Here is a 21603-nt window from a genome sequence, read left to right as displayed (position 1 = left end):
AAAAGGGAAACACTGGTTCATAGACCAAACCATAAGGACTGGCAAGCACACAGTAAGGGAAATCCTATGCCAAGTGAACTGTGGTTCTAATAATTTACAGAGATTACTGTAAAGTAAAAGCAGATGGAAAAGTAGTTTACAGCACAGTGCAGCTAACAAACATTCTGCAGCAGACCTAATATGTAGGCCCTTCATCACTGTTCAGAGTACATCAAGGGACTGCCATCTCAGTTTTTTATAACAAGAGGATTGGAAACAGACCCTCCTCCTTTCTGCAGAAAGGCAACTTCTCTGGGATATTGTATTCAATTCTAGACAGTCAAATTGGAGCAGTTCAAAAGAAACTACCACAAATGGTTCTTGGGCCTGAGGGACTGATTTATGAGGAAAGATGAAAAGAATTAAATATGCATAGCTTAGCTAAGCAGTGACTAAGGAGAGAGAAAAGTTAACATAAATTCAAAAAATGAAAGGGAAAAAGAAAGACCATATAGCATAAAAATGAAGGGAATTTGGAACAATAAAATGAATTTAATATAGTGTAAATTTAGGCAGAGTACCAAGACAAAAATAGCACACATGGATGAGATTAACAGGTAAGGCCACAAGATTTGTTGTTTGGTGTACTGGGTGGACAGCCCAATGTTTGCAGTGCTCAGGTCAGCTCACTCACTCAGCTCTAACATCTCCGGGGATGGCCCTGTGAAGTTCTGTAAAGAGAACGCTTCAGTAAAGCGAAGAAGCAATGCATGAGAATTTCAGGCATGTAGAGCTACAACACTGACATCTCTAAGGCTTTCCTCCTTTGTGTTGGGAAGGTAGTTATTTGGTATGTCCTAGGCAAGCCTGGGCTATGGCTAGAAGAGCAAGGATGGTTGCTAGTTTGAGCTGGATCTTCATGGATAAGTGAAAACGAAAGCAGGTTTAGCAGCTGTTCTGACAACAGAGTTTACAATTGTCTGTAAGGTCACCTTCCACATCTACCATCTACCATTATACTTGTGGTCACATACTACTATAGCACAGCCTTAAGAGTGTTACTTTTCTCAACTGTCTAAATGACTTACACATTTCACTTCTCTAACTAACATTAGTACTGCAGCTAACAAAATCAAATACTCATGTTCAAAGGAAAGCACCTTAAAAACAAGCTTTTCAATCTTGTGCAGTCTGAGTATAAAATATGTCTCTTTTCACAAAAATGATTGTTGAGTAAGGACTACATTATTTTCACATATTTGTTCAGAGCTTCCTGCAATCAGTTAGCCAAAGACAACAATATCACTCTTCCAACAGAGACAGAAAAAAAGACACAATTTCCACATGCCTGCCTCACTCCTTCCTTATCCTCAGCTTAGATGTCAACACTTACAAAACTTTTACAGGAGAAAGCCTTGATTCCTTTTATAGTGATAGGATCACATTTGAAAGCATCAATTAACTTTTAAAATATGACCTTAGTATATTGATCCATTTTCTGTAGATGTTTTTACAAGGTCCCATATGTATTTGATATGTCACACTTCATAACAGGATTTGCACCAAATGAGATCACAGCAGGAATCCACCAACCTGAGGTGGTATGGCCCAGATCTACTGCCTGTCTACGTGCTCTGAAAGCTGCTTCAATCTCTTCTGAAATGTCGTACTACATAGAGAGACAGTCATAATAGGATTTACAGCCAAAGATACCAGACTCCATTTTTCCTTTTTTCTTAAGAATAACACTTTTTGTTTTAAAATCTACTGAAGTAAAAGAGAATAAATACACTTCCAAGTGGAAACTCTACAGTAACATCTTTATTCTAGCTGGGTAAAAAGCTAGTAATAAAAGACCAAGTGGCCTTCTGTGTTGTGCCCTCTTGTCCACACACCTTGCTAGGTCCTATTCTTACTGACCGAAAAGAGGTTTAAAATGGACTACATCCCAGCTCTCTGAATCATCTTACAGATGGGGGAAGTTGTCAGAGACAGTTGCTTTCAGTGTACAAGTACACTGGCAAGGAAAACAGTTTTGATGATACTACTTGCTTTTGTTTCTGCAAGCGACAACAGATTGACCAATGGCATCTATTAGCTGAGGGTATGTGCAGTAGTCAAATACTAGAACTTGAGGATTTCTTTAAGAAGGTTTTATTTTGCTCTTGTTCACACTGAAGGCATTTGCTCGAAAGCAAATGGAAAATACAAATTTTTAATAAACAATCAAAAATTTTTTTAATTGGTGGTGATCATTTATGATATATTGATAAACTGGTGTCAGGGCAGCTCTTTATTTGTTCCAAATCAAACTAAACTTCTGATGATTTAATTATTTCCACTTGTTTAAGAACAAATTAGAATTATTTCAACTTCAAATTTTACTTGCCTTAAAATAACCATGTGCGCGCTGTGGCAATTTGGATGCAGGTGTTATTTGAATTATCTACAAATATTTTCTCTTTGGTTTTACAACTTAGCAACTGCAAAAATTACCATTAATATGTATGAAACAAGAAAGAAAAATAATTATTGACTAATTGGAGCTACTTCTTGATTGAAAATATCTTTTCTAGCCTCGAAATTTTCCCAAACCTTGTGAGGAAAAGTGGTTATACTACTACAATTTCATACATGGAAATAGAAAGGTTAGGGGGAGAGGGTTGTGTTGTTGGTTTAAGTTTTATTCTGCTCTCTGTTCTTGCAGCAATCCTCTCAAAAATATAACATAAGAATCTGAAGCTTCACACATGCTGTGCCAATATGGTGAGAAAATATGGTACTTTGACCTTTACAATCTTCTTTCATCTGATTTACAGAGTGGCTAAATTTCTTTGCTGTTGGCAGAATTATTACATTAGAAGAAAAAAGCATTCCAAATACTAAAATTACAAAAGATTCCTTTATAATTTCCTTACTCGTTCACAGTAAAGTTTTCCACAGAAAGTGCTGATAATTCCCTCCCACAACAGATTTTTTACAGTAAGAAACAAAAAGATGACATAAAAATATTTGGTGGATGACTGTGATTTTCACTAAAATATTAAAAGTAGAACCCATTTACAGTTGAATACAAAGCTGGAAATATTATAGCCTTCAATTTTCTGAGCTAATATTCCTCCTTTTGCTGTTATATCAAAGTGTATTTTTCCAAACACAGATATAATACAAATCTTCATTTTAATACAATTTTCAAATGCTATTCTAAGTGGTTGTCATTGTTATGAAAATTGTTAGTTGTTACTGTGAGAAAAGTTTTACTTACTTGGAAGCATACTTGGCCAATTATTAGCTGACTACAAGATAATTTGCTTATGGCCAGGGCAAAATACATTTTTCTACATACCATTTTCTATGTATAAAGGCAGATATAAAAAGTTCTTTTCATGTTTCCTGGCATCTAGTGTCATGATCTCTAATTTCTTAATTCAGACAAGGTAGAAAATCAGTTCAAAGTAAAAAAAATAATGTTGAGTTTCTGTCATCGTCACATGAACTCAGCAACTGGAGAATAAAAATAAATAGATACATCTAGGATCATCAGCTGGTACAGACATATTAGACATCAGTGGTGATATATAATTCCCCATTTTCCTTTGTCCTACACCTATCCTCTGATGACAGTGAGAAAGACAGATACGCAAAGAGTTTAACAAAAGTAAAAATGTAATTGTGACTCTATTTGTATTAAGGTTAGTAAGATAAATCCCATTTTTTCTTGACTGCCTAATTAAAAAGCTAATATTTCAGATATCCTTCATGACATCTGAATTATCATACTGACCAAACTTTTTTAAAAAAAGTCTGCACTAGATATCACTAATACATCAGATACAGAGTCAGTCTCTCCAAATGAATTTTATTAGCATTCTTTTATAGATTTTTATTGTATAAGCTTCTCTAACAAATATCTTTCATCAAAATCTCTTTATTCGCCCAGAATTTCTTTATGTCCCTTGATAGGACCTAAAAACTCCCAAGCAGTGGCTCATTATACAGAGCTGCTCCTCCTACTCTTTCAGGACTCCCAGGAAAGACGACTCCTGCCTCTGCCTCCCAGCCTCATTTTCAGGGCAGAGTCTCTCAGTCATGCTAAGCATCTCATTTCAGTAATAATCTTAACCTCATGTTATAGGTCACAGTGTTATAAGGATGTACAAGGAAAAGGAATATTCCACAGCAGCCATGCTGTACTTAGCTATTTTATTGCAGAAATAAACCATTACACAAGAGTTAGCAGACACTATCATGAACTATCAACCTAAACAAATGGGATAGCTGTGTAATAAAGACCGGCACACAACTCTCCTTCCCACGACCTGCATGACTTTCACTATTTTGACCCTTGAGCTCCTCTTTGGAGGCAGAGGACATGCCTAAGAGGACATGAGAATTCTCTGGGACATCATAATATACACTAAATAAATTAATAACACCTCTTGACCAACTCTGGAACAGAAGAAATCCTGTTCATGGGAAGGAGAAAACTTCACAGAACTTTGCTAGTTCTCACATCACTAACCATTCAGTGTGACAGAACACATACATGTCACCTTTACTTGGATCATCACACATCCTGCACCTGCTGCCATAGAGGTGAAGGGTTCCGGTGTCACAGACAAACTACAGGTTTCCAGCCTTTCTTTTCTCATCTTCTCTTATTCAATCTAAACCACAATAACTCACACTACTGAAACACAGATGAAATTCTCACAGGCAGTCTCACACTAAGAAAGTTGACACAAAGGTATCGTGTTTCAGGCACAGTATTATTTCTTCATCCATGGGAGAATCAAGTTCAAGCCTCCATCCTCTGAAAGCTGAAACTAATGTATCATGTCACATCTTTCCCAACCCTTTCCAAACTGCATAAGGTTCAGGTAGAGCTACTGTTGTGGCACATGTCTGGAGCCTCAGAAGACTCTGGGTGAATCCCTTGGAAAAAGCAACAAACTGAATTTAAGGTACTTCTGCCAAAGCATCTTGAAATGTACCAATATATTTGGTCCCATAACCCTGCTGAAGAGGAACAGGCAGGACCATGTGTTGTAGTTTGGGATTATTATGTAAATTCTCTCCCCTGCCACTTAACTGCCCAGGCCAGCGGTTAACAAAAGAAGTAGTTAACTGTGATCGCTGGGGTGGGGGCAGGTTTGTCTCTTTTGGTTTTTTTTGGATATTCTCCTCAGTCTTGGCTCGGCGGAACGGGGGAGTGGGGGCTCCAAGGAGGCAGGCTGCCCTGCTGGTTACTGCTGGGGTTTTCCCTGGCTGTCTTGCCGCTGCCTACTTCGGATTACTTTTTCCTGCCGTGCTGCTACCTGCCTTGGATTTGCTGCTGGTTGCTCGTACCTGTCTGCTTCTTGGACGGGGAACACAGGGGAAAGAGACTGAGTCCATCTGAAAGCCCACTGCTCGTCTGTTTCGCTGGAGAGGGACTGAAACTCACTCTGCAGCCAGCGGGCTGTGACAAGGACACTTAAGTATAACCTTTTCTCCCGGAGGAAAACCTGCTGGGTTTTGTTGTTGTTGTTTTTTTTCCTCTTATGGTGTTGGGGAAGTGGGTTGCACTAGTCTGTTTACATATATATATATATATATATATATATAGCAGTTATCCTTCTTGTATTAAAATTCCTTTTCTTAAATTTGATAAAGAGTGGTGTGATTATTGAGGAGGAGGCCCCTCCCCTGCTTGTGGGTAAAACATTTTGGTTTTTCCCCTCAAACCGAGACATTTCTTGGCGCCCAACGTGTGGGGCTTGTAAACAAAGAAGGATAACTGCTATTTTGTGGCACCATGTGGGTCTTGAGCTTAGGGTTCATCAGGACCATCCTGTATAATATATTGGCTTTTTGTTGGTACAAATTCATGCCAAAAGGAGCGGCAGGTTTAAGTCTTATCAACAAATCAATGAGCAAAACTCAAATAGCCGCAATTATTATTGAGTTCTTACTCTGGATTTATGGTGCCATGAATTCGATGCCTTTGGATGTCATGTGGGTGGTGCTCTCCAGGCTGTTTTCCTGCCGCAACCTAAGCTGCTACCTCTGGGGATTCAGTGATAATAGTACGGACCCTTGGGAAGGAACAAAGGGGAATCTCTTCTCCCAACCCTTTGTCCATTCCCCATTCAAGTCTGCTACAACAGCTTTTGAGATGTTTAAATTCTCCCTGGATGCCAGAGATATCTTGCTCTTTATGGTTTTTCTGCAGGGTTGTATCCCTGCAGCTTACAGAATGTTTGAAGGTAGGGCCAGGGTTTTTCCAGAATGCATTCAGAAACCTAGCCCAGTGAAGGGGGAAAAGCGAGAGAATAAAACCCCTGATGCCACAGTGAAGGGAGAAAAGGATGAGGCTAAACCAGGAGGACAGGCCAAGCCTATGGAAGTTGCCCCTATTCAGAAAAGGAAATATAAGACCAAATTAGACCATCCAGCAGACGATGAGGGGGCTGCTGCACCTCCACAGCAAGCAGACCCAGAGCCTGAGATCATCACTGAGTCATTGTCATTTGATAATCTCCGTAGTTTGCGGAAAGACATTGCTCGACACCCGGGTGAGCCCATCCTGACTTGGTTGATCCGAGTTTGGGACCTTATGGGTGAAACCTTACAACTGGATGGTGCTGAAGCCAGGTTTTTGGGGGCTCTGGCCCAGGACGTGGCTATTGAACAGGTGTTCGTGAGGGAATCAAAGCCCCTTTCACTCTGGGCACGACTTCTAACGAGTGTAAGAGAGAAGTTTGTTTATAGAGAAATCCTGCAGGAACATCATATTAGGAAGACTTGGAAGACGATGGAAGAAGGAATTTTACGTCTGAGGGAGATGGCAATGATGGACGTGCTTTTTGGAAGAGGTGGGCAAGCCAATAATGACCCTGACAAGGTCAGATGCACACCAAATATGTGGTGGGACCTTTCACGCTCGGGGCCAGCTGAATACACCGATTTCCTGGCATCCATGTATAGGGAAGAGAACCATGAAACAGTGGGCGCAGTAGCAAATAAGCTCCGGATATATGAAAGCATGACCCACAGCCCAATGCAGGCCCGTATTTCTGCTGTAGAGACATTGGTTGAGAGTCTCAAGACGCTGCCTGCAGAGGTAAAAGCGATCAGAGAGGAAATTAGGGAAAGTCTCCAAGTGGCACCAGTGCGAATGAGAACCTCTGAAGTCAGAGCCAGACGCCCCCCAGCCAGAGGAAGTGGACAGACCTCACGAACTGAGATGTGGTACTTCCTGGCCAAACATGGAGAAGACATGGGACGGTGGGATGGGAAACCCACCCGTGCCCTTGCAGCCCGAGTACAAGAACTGAAGGAGAATGGAAGAAGGTCAGTGAGAGTAAGTGCAGTCCCAGTTTCCCACGGGCAAGAATCTGACCCACAGGAGGGCACCTCCCAGGTGTACTCATCGAGAAAAGGTTCTGACCGCTATGACCAGGATCAGTGTTAGAGGGGCCCTGCCTCTAGCCAGGTAGAGGCACGGGACAACCGTGTCTATTGGACTGTGTGGATTCGATGGCCTGGTACATCAGACCCACAAAAGTATAAGGCTTTGGTTGATACTGGCGCTCAATGCACATTAATGCCATCAGGACATGTGGGCTCAGAAACTATTTCTATTTCTGGGGTGACAGGGGGATCTCAAGAGTTGACTGTGCTAGAAGCTGAAGTGAGCTTGACAGGGAGAGATTGGCAGAAACACCCCATTGTGACTGGTCCAGCCGCCCCATGTATCCTGGGCATTGACTACCTCAGGAATGGATATTTCAAGGACCCAAAGGGGCATAGATGGGCTTTTGGAATAGCCACTGTACAGACAGAAGGGATTGAACAATTGAACTCATTGCCAGGTCTCTCAGAAAGTCCTTCTGCTGTTGGACTGTTGAAAGTTGAGGAACAGCAAGTGCCAATTGCCACCACGACAGTGCACCGTCGGCAATACCGAACGAACCGTGATGCTGTGATCCCCATCCATAAGATGATCCGTGAACTGGAGAGCCAAGGGGTGGTCAGCAAAACCCACTCACCCTTCAACAGCCCCATCTGGCCTGTGCAGAAGTCTGATGGAGAATGGAGATTGACTGTGGACTATCGTGGCTTGAATGAAGTTACCCCACCGCTGAGTGCCGCTGTGCCGGACATGCTGGAGCTCCAGTATGAACTGGAGTCCAGGGCAGCAAAGTGGTATGCCACTATTGACATTGCTAATGCGTTCTTCTCCATTCCTCTGGCACCAGAGTGCAGGCCACAGTTTGCTTTCACCTGGAGGGGCGTGCAGTACACCTGGAACCGACTACCCCAGGGGTGGAAACACAGTCCCACCATCTGTCATGGACTGATCCAGACTGCACTGGAGAAGGGTGAGGCTCCAGAACACCTGCAATACATTGATGACATCATTGTGTGGGGGGACACAGCAGAAGAGGTTTTTCAGAAAGGAGAGAAAATCATCCAGATCCTTTTGGGAGCTGGCTTTGCCATCAAACGGAGTAAGGTTAAGGGACCAGCCCAAGAGATCCAGTTCCTGGGAGTGAAGTGGCAGGATGGACGCCGTCAGATTCCAACAGAAGTCATCAATAAGATCACAGCAATGTCTCCACCTACCAGCAAAAAGGAAACACAAGCCTTCCTGGGTGCCATAGGGTTCTGGAGGATGCATATCCCAGCATACAGTCAGATCGTAAGCCCTCTCTACTTGGTAACCCGTAAGAAGAATGATTTCCACTGGGGCCCTGAGCAGCAACAAGCCTTTGACCAGATCAAGCATGAGATTGCTCAGGCTGTAGCCCTTGGACCAGTCAGGACAGGACCAGACATACAGAACATGCTCTACTCCGCCGCCGGGAATAATGGCCTGTCTTGGAGCCTTTGGCAGAAGGTGCCTGGTGAGACTCGAGGCCGACCACTTGGATTCTGGAGCCGAGGCTACAGAGGATCTGAAGCCAACTATACCCCCACAGAGAAAGAGATCCTAGCCGCCTATGAAGGAGTCCAAGCCGCCTCAGAGGTGATTGGCACAGAAGCACAGCTGTTTCTGGCACCTCGACTACCAGTGCTGAAGTGGATGTTGTCAGGACAGGCTGCCTCTACACATCACGCCACTGATGCTACCTGGAGCAAGTGGATTGCCCTGATTACGCAGCGCGCCCGTATAGGAAAATCAAATCGCCCTGGGATCCTGGAAATCATCACAAACTGGCCTGAAGGTGAAAATTTTGGTCTAGCAGATGAAGAGGAAGAGCAGGTGACACGTGCGGAAGAAGCTCCACCATACAATCAATTGCCAAAAGAGGAAATACGCTACGCCCTCTTCACCGATGGCTCCTGTCGCATTGTAGGGACTAATCGCAAATGGAAAGCAGCTGTATGGAGTCCCACACGACAAGTTGCAGAAGCTACTGAAGGAGAAGGTGGGTCGAGTCAGTTTGCAGAGCTTAAAGCCGTGCAGTTGGCCCTGGACATTGCTGAACGAGAGAAATGGCCAAAGCTTTACCTCTACACCGACTCATGGATGGTGGCCAATGCTCTCTGGGGATGGTTAGACCGATGGAAGAAAACCAATTGGAAACGCAGAGGGAAACCCATCTGGGCTGCCGATATATGGCAAGATATTGCCACCCGAGTAGAGAAGCTGATTGTGAGAGTCCGCCACGTAGACGCACACGTGCCCAAAAATCGGGCCAATGAGGAACATCTCAACAACCAACAGGCAGACCGAGCTGCGCAAGTGAAAGTATCACAGACAGATCTGGACTGGCAGCACAAGGGAGAGCTGTTCTTGGCTCGATGGGCCCATGATGCCTCGGGCCATCAGGGCAGAGATGCCACTTATAAATGGGCACGAGACCGAGGGGTGGATTTAACCATGGACATTATCTCTCAGGTTATCCACGACTGTGAGACATGTGCTGCCATTAAGCAGGCTAAGAGAGTGAAGCCCCTGTGGTATGGTGGGCGCTGGGATAAGTATAAGTACGGGGAGGCCTGGCAGGTTGACTACATCACACTGCCACAGACCCGCCAAGGCAAGCGCTATGTGCTCACCATGGTGGAAGCAACCACAGGGTGGCTGGAGACACACCCAGTGCCTCACGCCACTGCTCGGAACACCATCCTAGGCCTGGAAAAACAAGTGCTGTGGCGACATGGCACCCCAGAACGAATTGAGTCAGATAATGGAACTCATTTCAAAAACAGCTTAGTTGCTACCTGGGCGAGAGAACATGGCATTGAGTGGGTGTATCATATCCCCTACCATGCACCAGCTGCCGGGAAAGTTGAGCGGTGTAATGGACTGTTGAAAACCACTTTGAAGGCGTTGGGTGGAGGGACTTTCAAACACTGGGATCAACACTTAGCAAAGGCTACATGGCTAGTCAACACTAGAGGCTCTGTCAATCGAGCCGGCCCTGCCCAATCAGAACCCCTTCACACTGTAGATGGAGACAAAGTCCCTGTAATACACCTGAGAGGTATGCTAGGGAAAACAGTCTGGATCAACCCTGCCTCAGGCAAAGGCAAACCCATTCGTGGGGTTGTCTTTGCTCAAGGATCTGGTTCCACCTGGTGGGTGATGCAGGAAGATGGAGAGACACGATGTGTACCTCAAGGGGAACTTATCTCTGGGTAAACGACTCATATTACTGTATTTGTAAACACTTAATTATTTGAAAGAAAATTTAAGTTTAATGTAGAGTATCGGCATGGAAGAGAATTTAGGGGTGGATAATGTTGTAGTTTGGGATTATTATGTAAATTCTCTCCCCTGCCACTTAACTGCCCAGGCCAGCGGTTAACAAAAGAAGTAGTTAACTGTGATCGCTGGGGTGGGGGCAGGTTTGTCTCTTTTGGTTTTTTTTGGATATTCTCCTCAGTCTTGGCTCGGCGGAACGGGGGAGTGGGGGCTCCAAGGAGGCAGGCTGCCCTGCTGGTTACTGCTGGGGTTTTCCCTGGCTGTCTTGCCGCTGCCTACTTCGGATTACTTTTTCCTGCCGTGCTGCTACCTGCCTTGGATTTGCTGCTGGTTGCTCGTACCTGTCTGCTTCTTGGACGGGGAACACAGGGGAAAGAGACTGAGTCCATCTGAAAGCCCACTGCTCGTCTGTTTCGCTGGAGAGGGACTGAAACTCACTCTGCAGCCAGCGGGCTGTGACAAGGACACTTAAGTATAACCTTTTCTCCCGGAGGAAAACCTGCTGGGTTTTGTTGTTGTTGTTTTTTTTCCTCTTATGGTGTTGGGGAAGTGGGTTGCACTAGTCTGTTTACATATATATATATATATATATAGCAGTTATCCTTCTTGTATTAAAATTCCTTTTCTTAAATTTGATAAAGAGTGGTGTGATTATTGAGGAGGAGGCCCCTCCCCTGCTTGTGGGTAAAACATTTTGGTTTTTCCCCTCAAACCGAGACACCATGGCAGCATTCATCCAACTGTGTTAAGAGTTCTAGTAGTTAATAATTTTATGGAAATAGAAAATGTGTTGAAACATAAAGCTATGGAAAAGAGGGTTAAAATGAAACAAAACAGAAATCATATAAAGAATACACAAAATTTACTCTCATTTGTAAATATGTCATCAATTTTGCTATCAAGTCTTGAATTTAGTGTGAAAAAAACACAAGGTGACATCTGTAAGTACATTACTGCTGGCGTCTGCCTTTGAAGAGAAAGCATATGATTAAGATCTCAGACATTGCAGACTAAAGCCAAGACAATGTTTTATTCAGGTAAGGAAGGACCACTGTAGTATATGGACTTGTTAAGTACTATGATTAGGAGGCAGAGGAATAGTTAAGATGACAATATATCCAAAGAGGATATAGCAAAATTTAAAGGCCAAACCTTTCAGTGCATCTTTCAGTGCAGCTTGAAAAGTGGGCCCATGGGAACCTCACGAGGTTTAACAAGGCTAAGTTCAAGGTGCTGCACCTGGCTTGGGACAACTCCTGGTATCAATGCAAGCTGAAGGATGGACAGACTGAGAGTAGATTTACCAAGAAAGACTTGGGGATGCTGGTGGATGAGAGGCTGGACATGAGACAGAAATGTGCACCTGCAGCCCAGAAAGACAATCATATCCTGGGCTATACCAAAGCAAGTGTGGCCAGCAGGTCAAGGAAGGAGATTCTGCCCCTCTACTCCACTCTGGTGAGACCCCATACAGAGTGCTGCATCCAACTCTGTGGCCTCCAACATAAGAATGATATAGACCTGTAAGAGCAAGTCCAGAGAAGGGGCACAAAGATGATTACAGGGCTGGAGCACCTCTGCTATGAAGATAGGCTGAGAGAGTTGGGATTGTTTAGCCTGGAGAAGAGAAAGCTGGGTTGACCTTATAGTGGCCTTCAAGTAAGTACCTGAAGGGAGCTACAAGAGAGCTGGAGAGGGAATCTTTACAAGGGCATGTAGTGATAGGACAGCGGGGAATGGTTTTAAGCTGAGGGGGGGCAGGTTTAGATTAGGTATCAGGAAGAAATTATTTACCCTGAAGGTGCTAAGGCACTTGAACAGCTTGTCCAGAGAAGTTGTGGATGCCCTGTCCCTGGAAGTGTTCAAGGTCAAGTTGGATGGGGCTTTGAACCTGGTCTAGTGGAAGGGGTATTGTCCATGGTGGTGAGGTTGGAACTAGATGATCTTTCAGGTCCCTTCCAATTCAAACCATTCTATAACTTTATATTCTTCTACTTTAATTTTCTTCACAGATAATCCTTTACAGGTAGTAAGATGCTGAATGTAATAAGGGCTAGATGTTGAAGAGAACAATTATATTTATTTCATATCTTGTCTCAAATCCTAAATTAAATTTACAAATAAACATCTAATTAATATTTCAATCCTGGATCTCTATAAGTATTGCTCTGTAACACAGCACAATTCAGTGTTTCATAATTCATACAAAGGAGATAAAGGAATTGGAAGCAGAGAGAAACCAGAAAGAATAGAAGTAGACTCTGATGTTCAGATTTCATGATCCTAATATTTGGATAAATTCACTTGGCTCAGATTTCCAGCTGGCATGACTGTAACTCCTTAAGTGAAGGTTTTAATTCTGTTTGCATTTATGCACCTTTATAGCATTTTGCAGCAGAAATCAGACACCTTTGCAGCAGAAATCAGACTCTTGAGTACTGAATGTAAGCCTTCTTAGTACTGTTTCTCTTAGTTACCTTTGCAGATCCCTCAGAGGAAGTCCAGAGCACAGATGGAAAACCAATGCCACAACACGTAAATGATGATATTTATGTCATAACTAGATACACAAAGGAGAGAAGATAGCAGCAAGGTGCTGCAAAATTTGCAAAATAACATTAATTTGTACAATCTGTCACATAAATCATCGAGATAAAATGGTACCCAGCATCTGGCAGATAATATGTGATATTCTCCTATACACTACACTTTCTGAATGGCTCACACTCACAGACTGCCAAGGAGAAGCTACTAGCTACTAAAGGCAGGGACAGCTCACAGCAGCAGCAATACTTGGCTGCAAAAAGGAGATGGGCATGACTAGTGACAACATGAGCTGCTCAAACAGGCAGACACACATACGGTTTCTGTGTTAAATACTGCAGGTGCCAGATAAAGACAATACAATGGCTGCAGCAGGTGTAATTCCAGAGTATTACTGGGACCAAGACCTCACTGGGCACAGCTCCAGAAAGTCTGGCTTATCCACGCAGCTACCCCTGCTTAGAGCAGGAGGGCATATCCAGAGAAGGACAATGGAGCTCAGGAAGGGTCTTGAACACAAGTCTGAGGAGGAGTGGCTGAGAGACCTGGGGTTGTTTAGAGTGAAGAAAAGGAGGCTCAGGGGAGACCTTACTGCTCTCTAAACTACCTGAAAGAAGTCTGTAGGGTGGAAGTGTTGGTCTCTTCTCCCAGGTAAAAAGTGACAGGACAAGGGGAAACAGCTCCAGGTCGTGCCAGAGGAAGTTTAGATTTGATATTAGGAAAAATTTCTTAACTGAAAGGGTGCTCAAGGCTGCCCAGGGAAGTGGTGGAATCACAGTCCCTGAAACTGTTCAAAAAACATGTAGGTGTGATGCTTAAGGACATGGTTTAGTGGTGGATCTGGCAGTGTTAGGTTAATGGCTGGGCTCAATCTCAGAGGTCTTCTCCAACCTCACTGATTCTGTGGTGGACTGGAGACCTTCAACGTTGGATCTTTCCAGCCTGAAAGGTTCTATGACAAGATGGTGACTAAAATGGTGAAGTATATGTCATTTCCATAGTCTTCTAATGGGAGTAATGCACTGAATACATGAAAAAATATTAGTAAAATGGCACTAACACCGTAGAGAATAGCTCTTCTCAGCTAAGATCTCCATACCTAATTCCCACAGAAATTAAAAAAAAAATGCAAACACATGCAAAACCAGGTGCATAACACTACAATTAATAAAACACCATCTTTAAAGTGTCATTAATTTGTGGTTTTTAGCTACTTCTCCTCTCCCCAAAGCAGACCAAGAGACACTTCCTCTAGTTCAATGCCTTTTCCTTCTGATACACAAACCATTTTAATCCACTGATGAAATGGATTAAAAGCAAAGTGGGGTGTGAAGAGTAACGTCCAACCTCTGTGAGATTCAGCTGTTCACCATGCCCATCTTTGATTCTAGCTGTCTGCCAAACACAAGTATCAGCAACATATTGGCATGCTAAGTCAAATAATAACACTCAGTGGAGCATCACAGAGGAAGTCTTTCTCCTTCATTAATTGCAAGTAGAAATGGAAGCTCTTTAGCCAATTCTAAAAAGCAGAGGCAGTAAAATGCTATCCTGTCAGGCTCCAGCCAACACCCGTTGTCTTCTAAAGCACACTATTTAAAAGGAAAAGAGCTATGTGGTAAAATACCCCAATTTACTGAGAAATAACTAATCAAAACTACAAATTTAAAAAAGAGGAATCACAAAACTAATATACACAAAACTAATGTTGTACATTCACCTTTCCCTCTGATGTGTTTTAGTCCTTCATCTCTGTCTTCTAATCAATGCAATGCACATCCCAAGTAGTCATCAATTGCTTCTTTTTAATAGAAGGTTATACTCATCTCTTGGTTATACTCAAGGTCATACTCATCTCTTTCCTATAGTTTCAATGAAGAGTTATTTATTTAATATGCTATTGATACTCACATGACTTTATAGATGTGCTACAGTTTCACTCTAAAAAAGTCATTCTAAAATGAATAAAGACTGAACAATAGTTTTTTGACATCTTCAAGACAGTTATTGTGTTGCAAATTCGTCATTTACATTTATCAAGTCTCAATACAAGCTCAAAGACTTATTCTTAGAATGCACCTTTAAAACTGCAGTAAAACTAATCTGTGCTTCTCTGCACAAACAGGCTTGTAACTCCCACTAGCTTTGAAAACAGTCCATAACCAGTCCCATTGAATCCAGACAAGAAATCCACATAAATAATTTTTCATTGAATTACTAAAAAAATTCCAAGCTGTTTAATAATTCCATATTTAAACAGCAAATAACCACATTATTCATTTCTTAACTGTAAATAGTTTCAAAAATGTCCTCAGTACACTTCAGTCATCAAAGACCAAAATCTGGAGAGAAAACATTTTACAGCAATCTGCTATTTGTCATGTAAAAACTGTGACATAATCACTAGAAGTCTGAAGTTTTCCAAGTCCTTCAGTAAAAAATATCCATGGTTATCAAACTACTGCTGGCTGTCTAAAGCAAGTATCTAAACAATAATTCATTTATTTGATGTAAACCCCTCAATTTCCACTCAGCCTCTGGATACTTTAAAAGGGAAATCCTACAAGCTTGAAAAATGTGCAGCTAGGAAGAGCAGCCTTGAAAAAAAATGCTGTTAGGAATTTGTTCTGCATTGAATCAATACATTTAGCATAGATCCCAATTTCAGGATATCTTTAAGGAGGCAGTTTGCCTGCTTCAAGGTTAAAAGTTCATCATTATTTTTTTTAAGTCTGTCACACCAAATAGCTAAATATTCTGATAAGGAGGGAATACAAACATTTGATCTATAGTAGATGATGAGCTGGGCTCATAATTATAAAGCTATCTCACTTGTATACCCTTGCAAAGTGTGAGAGCCATGTCCAAGGTTGTCCTTAAAGGCGTCCTTAACATAATGCTGTGAATGGCATTTCTTCTTTTCAGATATTGTATTCTTTGGTGATTAATTTAAACAAAAGTTTTAAAAGCTGAGCAGTATGAAGTTCAGAATGAGAGCTTTATCACACACACAATGAATTTGGCTCTGAACGGAGAAAAAGAAACACTGGGCTCTGCCTGCATATTCACATGCAAAGTAACAACTCCCCTTCCCCACTACTACATTGACATCATGCAGCATCTCCCTTCGACTTTTTGCATATGCATTGAAAAGACACACCTCGGAAAATGAAAAGACAGCTTTAAAAGCAAAATAACCATTTTGTTACTTACAGCATTTGATAAAATGGTAATGAGACATTCTTTCATCTCAGGCTGTAGTCTTGCTACAGGTTTCAGCATTCTCTTCTGTTACAACTGTCATGCCCAGAAAATGCATTATTTAAAGCCCTTCCTCAGGTATCCAGTATACCTCAGAATACATTATTTAACGTAGGTTCTGTTCCAGGATCTTGCAGAGGCTTCCAAGTCATCCTCACCCGGCTGCTGGAGTTACGATAAACCTCTCTGCGTCTTGAACCATGACTGCTGCACGTGCTATTGTAGCACAATTGATTGACACCGCTCCTAATCCCACATCCCCCGGAATAGAAAGATTTAATTGGTGTGCACTTGCAGCCACATTCTTCCAGCACTGAGGTGTGCTGCTGCACTGCGGCTTTCACAGTCCTGCCAGTTAATGGCTTTTCAATAGCTTTCAAATGGCAGCAAACTAAGCTTGATGAGTGGGCTCGAATGAAATAGCAGAGCAGGGGATCTTAAATTTTATTTGTGCATGTTGTTCATGTGCCCAATGTGACCAGATTCTTAGCTAGTACTAAACCAGGATTATTTTTAGTCGCCACCAGTTGCTGTGTGAATAGGAAATTGATATAGGTTGCCAAAAATAACCATCTTTTAGCATCACAGATAATTTTTCATATGTTATAAGGTAAAAATCAGGATAGAGCTCACAGCCATCTTCAGAGTCTCATGGTTTATGCATAGATTCATTTACATTGAACTAAAAACATGTTCGTGTGTACACTTACTGATATGTTCCTGTTTTATCATTTCTTTGGAATACATTGCATCTTTTTTACAGATGGACTATTTATGTCAGAAGAAACTGCAAGCTCTGCAAGCTTTATATCATGACTGTGCACATGTTGTCTAATGACATTTTAATCACTGATTGTAAGATAAAAAGCCTAAGTAAGAACAGGTCCAAACAATTATTTACCACACTATGCAATAAAAAGTCAATGTATACTGATGCATTAGCCAGTTTCAGATTAAGGGCATACAAAAGGCAGACCTGCATTGTATTTTAAACACCCAGGCTGCAGCATCCTCTAAGAACAATTCCTGCATTACTTTTCCAAGAACAGTCACCCATGAATTTGCTTACTACTTCTGTGAGAAACATACACCAGAACTATAGTAAAATATTTTTAGAGAATCATAAAATAATTTAAGAGAACTGTGCTCAGTGAAGACTTACATTTGCTTACCATGCATCATGCTTACCACAGTCAACACTTCACTGAGTGAGAGCCCTTGTAAAGGGGAACTGATAGCCCAGCCATATTTAAATCTTTTATTCATTGGAAAGGGTTCTCACCTACTATTTTGTATACATAGCATTTTTAACAGCTACAAAGTGTTAAAGGGAGACTACAAAGGGAAAAGGGTCTAACTAATTAGTGAGGATAACTAATTCAGATTCTATTAACTATTCTGCAAAGTTCCCACAAGAGCAGAAAGATATATATTCACAGGCTTCCAGTGATCCATTAGCAAAACCCTTAGGTGAAATCTCTCAGCTCCTAACAGCCACATACTTCACATTTGGTTTTAGGTAAAATATACACTGCAATTCTTTTGCAGAACTAATTATTTAGGTGTGGGTTTTTTTTTTTACTGAACACAGCTTTCCAAAATAATGCCAAAAAAAAAATCAAGCAATAACCGGGGGAAATAGGGATAAATTATATCAAACACAATACAGTAATTACCTTGCTATGGAAACTTTTTTACTGTAAAGCTCAGAAGTCCAAAGTAATTAAATCTACCCAGACTGTCTTTCACACCTATACAACACTAGGCCAGTTTGGGCCATATGGCTTATAAAATAAATATACAGAGTGTTTTAAGAGGCAATGTTAGTCACAGTTCATGAGCAAGTGTCAAGTAATCTGACAAAAATCCCTTTGAGCAATGCTTTTTGGTGTAGACATTCCTGACAGTTCATCTCTGGTGGTACTGTCATGCAGACAGACTGCCATGTCTAATAACGTCATGCTTCCACCAACACACACTGGTTAAAACAAGGAGGATTCTTGGTAAACACTGGTTATGGGAGAAATGGACAAATAATGCTTTACAGAGGACAGAGGAAAAAGGAAGAGTAGGCATCTCTGATTTTGCCTTGAGCAATATGAGAAGAAAAAGTATTTGGATCTATCTCATTTCAGATTTTAATATATGTGTTTATCCATTGAATTGCCAGAATAAAAACTCAGGATGATGGAATTTGGTAGCAATTATGTGACAGGTTAGACTACATCCTCCATCCTGCAAAAAATAAGAGAGAGAATTCAACATGGCTAAGTGTAAGGTCCTATAACAGGGTCGGGGCAACCCCCAGTATCAATATAGTCAGGGGGATGAATGGCTTGAGAGCAGCCCTGCCAAGAAGGAATGTAGGTTATTGGTGGATGAAAATCTGGACATGAGCAAGGAAAGTGTGCTTGCATCCCAGAAAGCCAACTGTGTCCTGGACTGCAGTACAGGAAGCATGGCAAGCAGTTCAAGGGAGGTGATTCCGCTCCTCTACTCTGCCCTTGTGAGACCCCATCGCAGGAAACATTCAAGTTCAGGCTGGACAAGGCTCTGAGCAACCTGATCTAGTTGAAGGTGACCCTGCTGACTGCAAAACGAAGTTGCACTAGATGACCTCTAAAGGTCCTTTTCAACTCAAACTGTTTAATATAGCAAATTTGCAGATGACACCAAGTTGGGAGGGAGTGTCAACCTGCTGGAAGGAAGGAGGGGTCTGCAGAGGGACCTGGATAGGCTGGAGAGTTGGGCTGATTCCAATGGGATGAAGTTCAACAAGGCCAAGTGCTGGGCCCTGCACTTCGGCCACAACAACCCCCTGCAGCGCTACAGGCTGGGCATAGAGTGGCTGGAGAGCAGCCAGGCAGAAAGGGACCTTGGGGTACTAATTGACAGGAAGCTCAACATGAGCCAACAGTGTGCCCAGGAAGGACAAGAAGGCCAATGGGATCCTGGCCTGTATGAAGAATAGTGTGGCCAACAGGACCAGGGAAGTGAACCTTCCCCTGTACTCAGTGCTGGTGAGGCCACACCTCGAGTATTGTGTTCAGTTCCGGGCCCCTCAGTTCTGGAAAGACATTGAGGCGCTGGAGCAGGTCCATAGAAAAGAAACGTGGCTGGTGAAGGGACTTGAGCCCAAGTTCTATGAAGAGAGACTGAGGGAGCTGGGTTGTTTAATCTGGAGGAGGCTCAGAGGTGACCTCATCACTCTCTACAACTACCTGAAAGGATGTTGTAGCCAGGTGGGGGTTGGTCGTTTCTCTCAGGCAACCAACAGTAGAACAAGAGGGCACAGGCTTAAGCTCTTCAGGGGAGGTTTAGGTTGGATATTAGAAAAAAATTCTTTACAGAGAGTGTAACCAGACATTGGAATGGGCTGCCCAGAGAGGTGGTGGGTTCTCCATCCCTAGAGGTTTTTAAGATGAGACTGGATGTGGCACTTAATGCCATGATCTAGTAATCACAGTGGTGTTGGATCAAGTGGTATTGATGATCTCGGATGTCTCTTCCAACCCAGTTCATTCTATGAGTCCATGATAATTCTATAGGCATTTACAGAGAGTATTAAGGTACAGGACAGACTCTTGAATGCTGCAAGCTGTTGACTTGATCTTTACATCAGACTAACTGGGAACAGTACTGCTGTCTGTATGGTTAACACATCCGTGATTTCTTCTCTCCGAAAATGCACTAGTTCGTATGGGATTGTTTGACAAGGAAGAGTCTGCAGTGCTACACAATAGATTAGATCTGTGCCTTTCAGTTATATTTTTGGACTATGCAAGTCCATGGGGCAGCACACACCCACCTGCAGCAGGGCACTGTGCACTCTCCCATTCTCCAGGTGTCTGTGTGCCAACAATATATGGTTGACTGCTCAAATATGAATATCAGTGACCAGATGAATGGAAGAAAGCCACACATTTTTCAAGAGGTGACATCTGGCAGATTGTAACCTCAACAGGCCTTTCATTTTAGAATATCTCATTCTTTTGTTTGCTTTTTAAATTATATAAAATATTTAGTTTCATTACATTGGTATCATTAGAGGATTTTGTAAAAGAAGTGAAAGCATAAATGGAAGGAATACGGCATTGTATATTGCTGTCAGCAGAATGTTCTGACATGTTGAAGGGCCGCATTAAAGCAGCACAAAAATGATGAGGGAGGAAAGGTCTCAGAGAAATGGTAGAATGAAAACACTAGGCAGAATAAGTAACATGAAATGGAGTATGAAGAGAAATGAGAACATTGGACAACTGTGAGTGCAGAGGCAGGATGAACCCTTTGGAGAGATGGCAGCTAAACCTGAGATGAAGGGAAGCCACAATAGGAATAATTAAGAATTTAAAATCTAGTTCATCTCTTGGAAAGACATATTATTTCCACTGCGAGCTTCTGCTAGGTTGGAGAGTAAAGGAAGAACAGAGAACAACAATACTCATGGCAGTAGTTCTCCATGTCATAAACAAAGATTTTAAGTGTGAGAAAAAAAAGAAAGACTTAGGTTTCTGAGATGAGTCCAAAAGAGGAAATATTTCAAGGTCAGGAATTTAAGAAAAAAAAAAAGAGAGAAGAGAGAAGAAGACAAGTCATTTATTCACAATGAAGAGATATTTGTCATATTAGCTATTTTCTCCTGACTGAACTCCAGCCATAAAAAATTATTCAGAAGAGAAAAAAAAATATAAATAACACTTAAAATCTGACAATGTAAACTATGGAAGTACATCTAGATAACCTTTAAGTGCGTTGTAAAGCTACTTTCTCTGAACATTAGGCAACATAGGCATATTTTCAATCACAGTCCCACTGAACCAAAAAGACTACATCGGTGTTTAAGTCTACAAAGAGGCACGTGCTCTCAGACTGGGGTACGAAGACTGAGGTGGTATTAAATCTGGTGATAAAACACAATGTATTTGATTTTGTCCACCTTAGCAAAAAATAGAGATAAAAAAGAACCAAGGTCAGAAAACAAGACACATTTGGCCCTTCTGGAAAAAATCCCTGCCACCTCTCCCTATAGAGAGAAAAGAGCCAATTTCATGCTTTGTACAAATTCACCATTTAATGAAATTACAGAGTTTTAAAATAGAATCTTGGAACTGGTGATCACT

The 21603-nt window shown here is 42.1% G+C and overlaps 1 protein-coding gene across 5 annotated transcripts in view; it reads right to left on the bottom strand.

The window, feature by feature from the left end:
• Positions 1 to 21603, bottom strand: part of MYO16 (myosin XVI) — a 379293-nt gene that overhangs the window by 281079 nt on the left and 76611 nt on the right. For 2 of the 5 annotated variants that reach the window (XM_071566668.1, XM_071567024.1), the window contains exon 1: positions 16436 to 16838. The exons of the other annotated variants lie outside the window; for them this stretch is intronic. In XM_071566668.1, the coding sequence (XP_071422769.1) occupies positions 16436 to 16463 (28 nt within the window). In that variant the 5' untranslated portion in view covers positions 16464 to 16838. Of the gene's footprint in view, positions 1 to 16435; positions 16839 to 21603 lie in introns of those variants that run through there. 5 annotated transcript variants of the gene reach the window in all.

The sequence above is a fragment of the Pithys albifrons genome, chromosome 1 (genome assembly GCF_047495875.1).
Source record: "Pithys albifrons albifrons isolate INPA30051 chromosome 1, PitAlb_v1, whole genome shotgun sequence".
Lineage (NCBI taxonomy): Eukaryota > Metazoa > Chordata > Aves > Passeriformes > Thamnophilidae > Pithys > Pithys albifrons.
The sequence above is the reverse complement of the archived record's forward strand: the minus strand, read 5'-3'. Positions and strand labels throughout refer to the sequence as shown.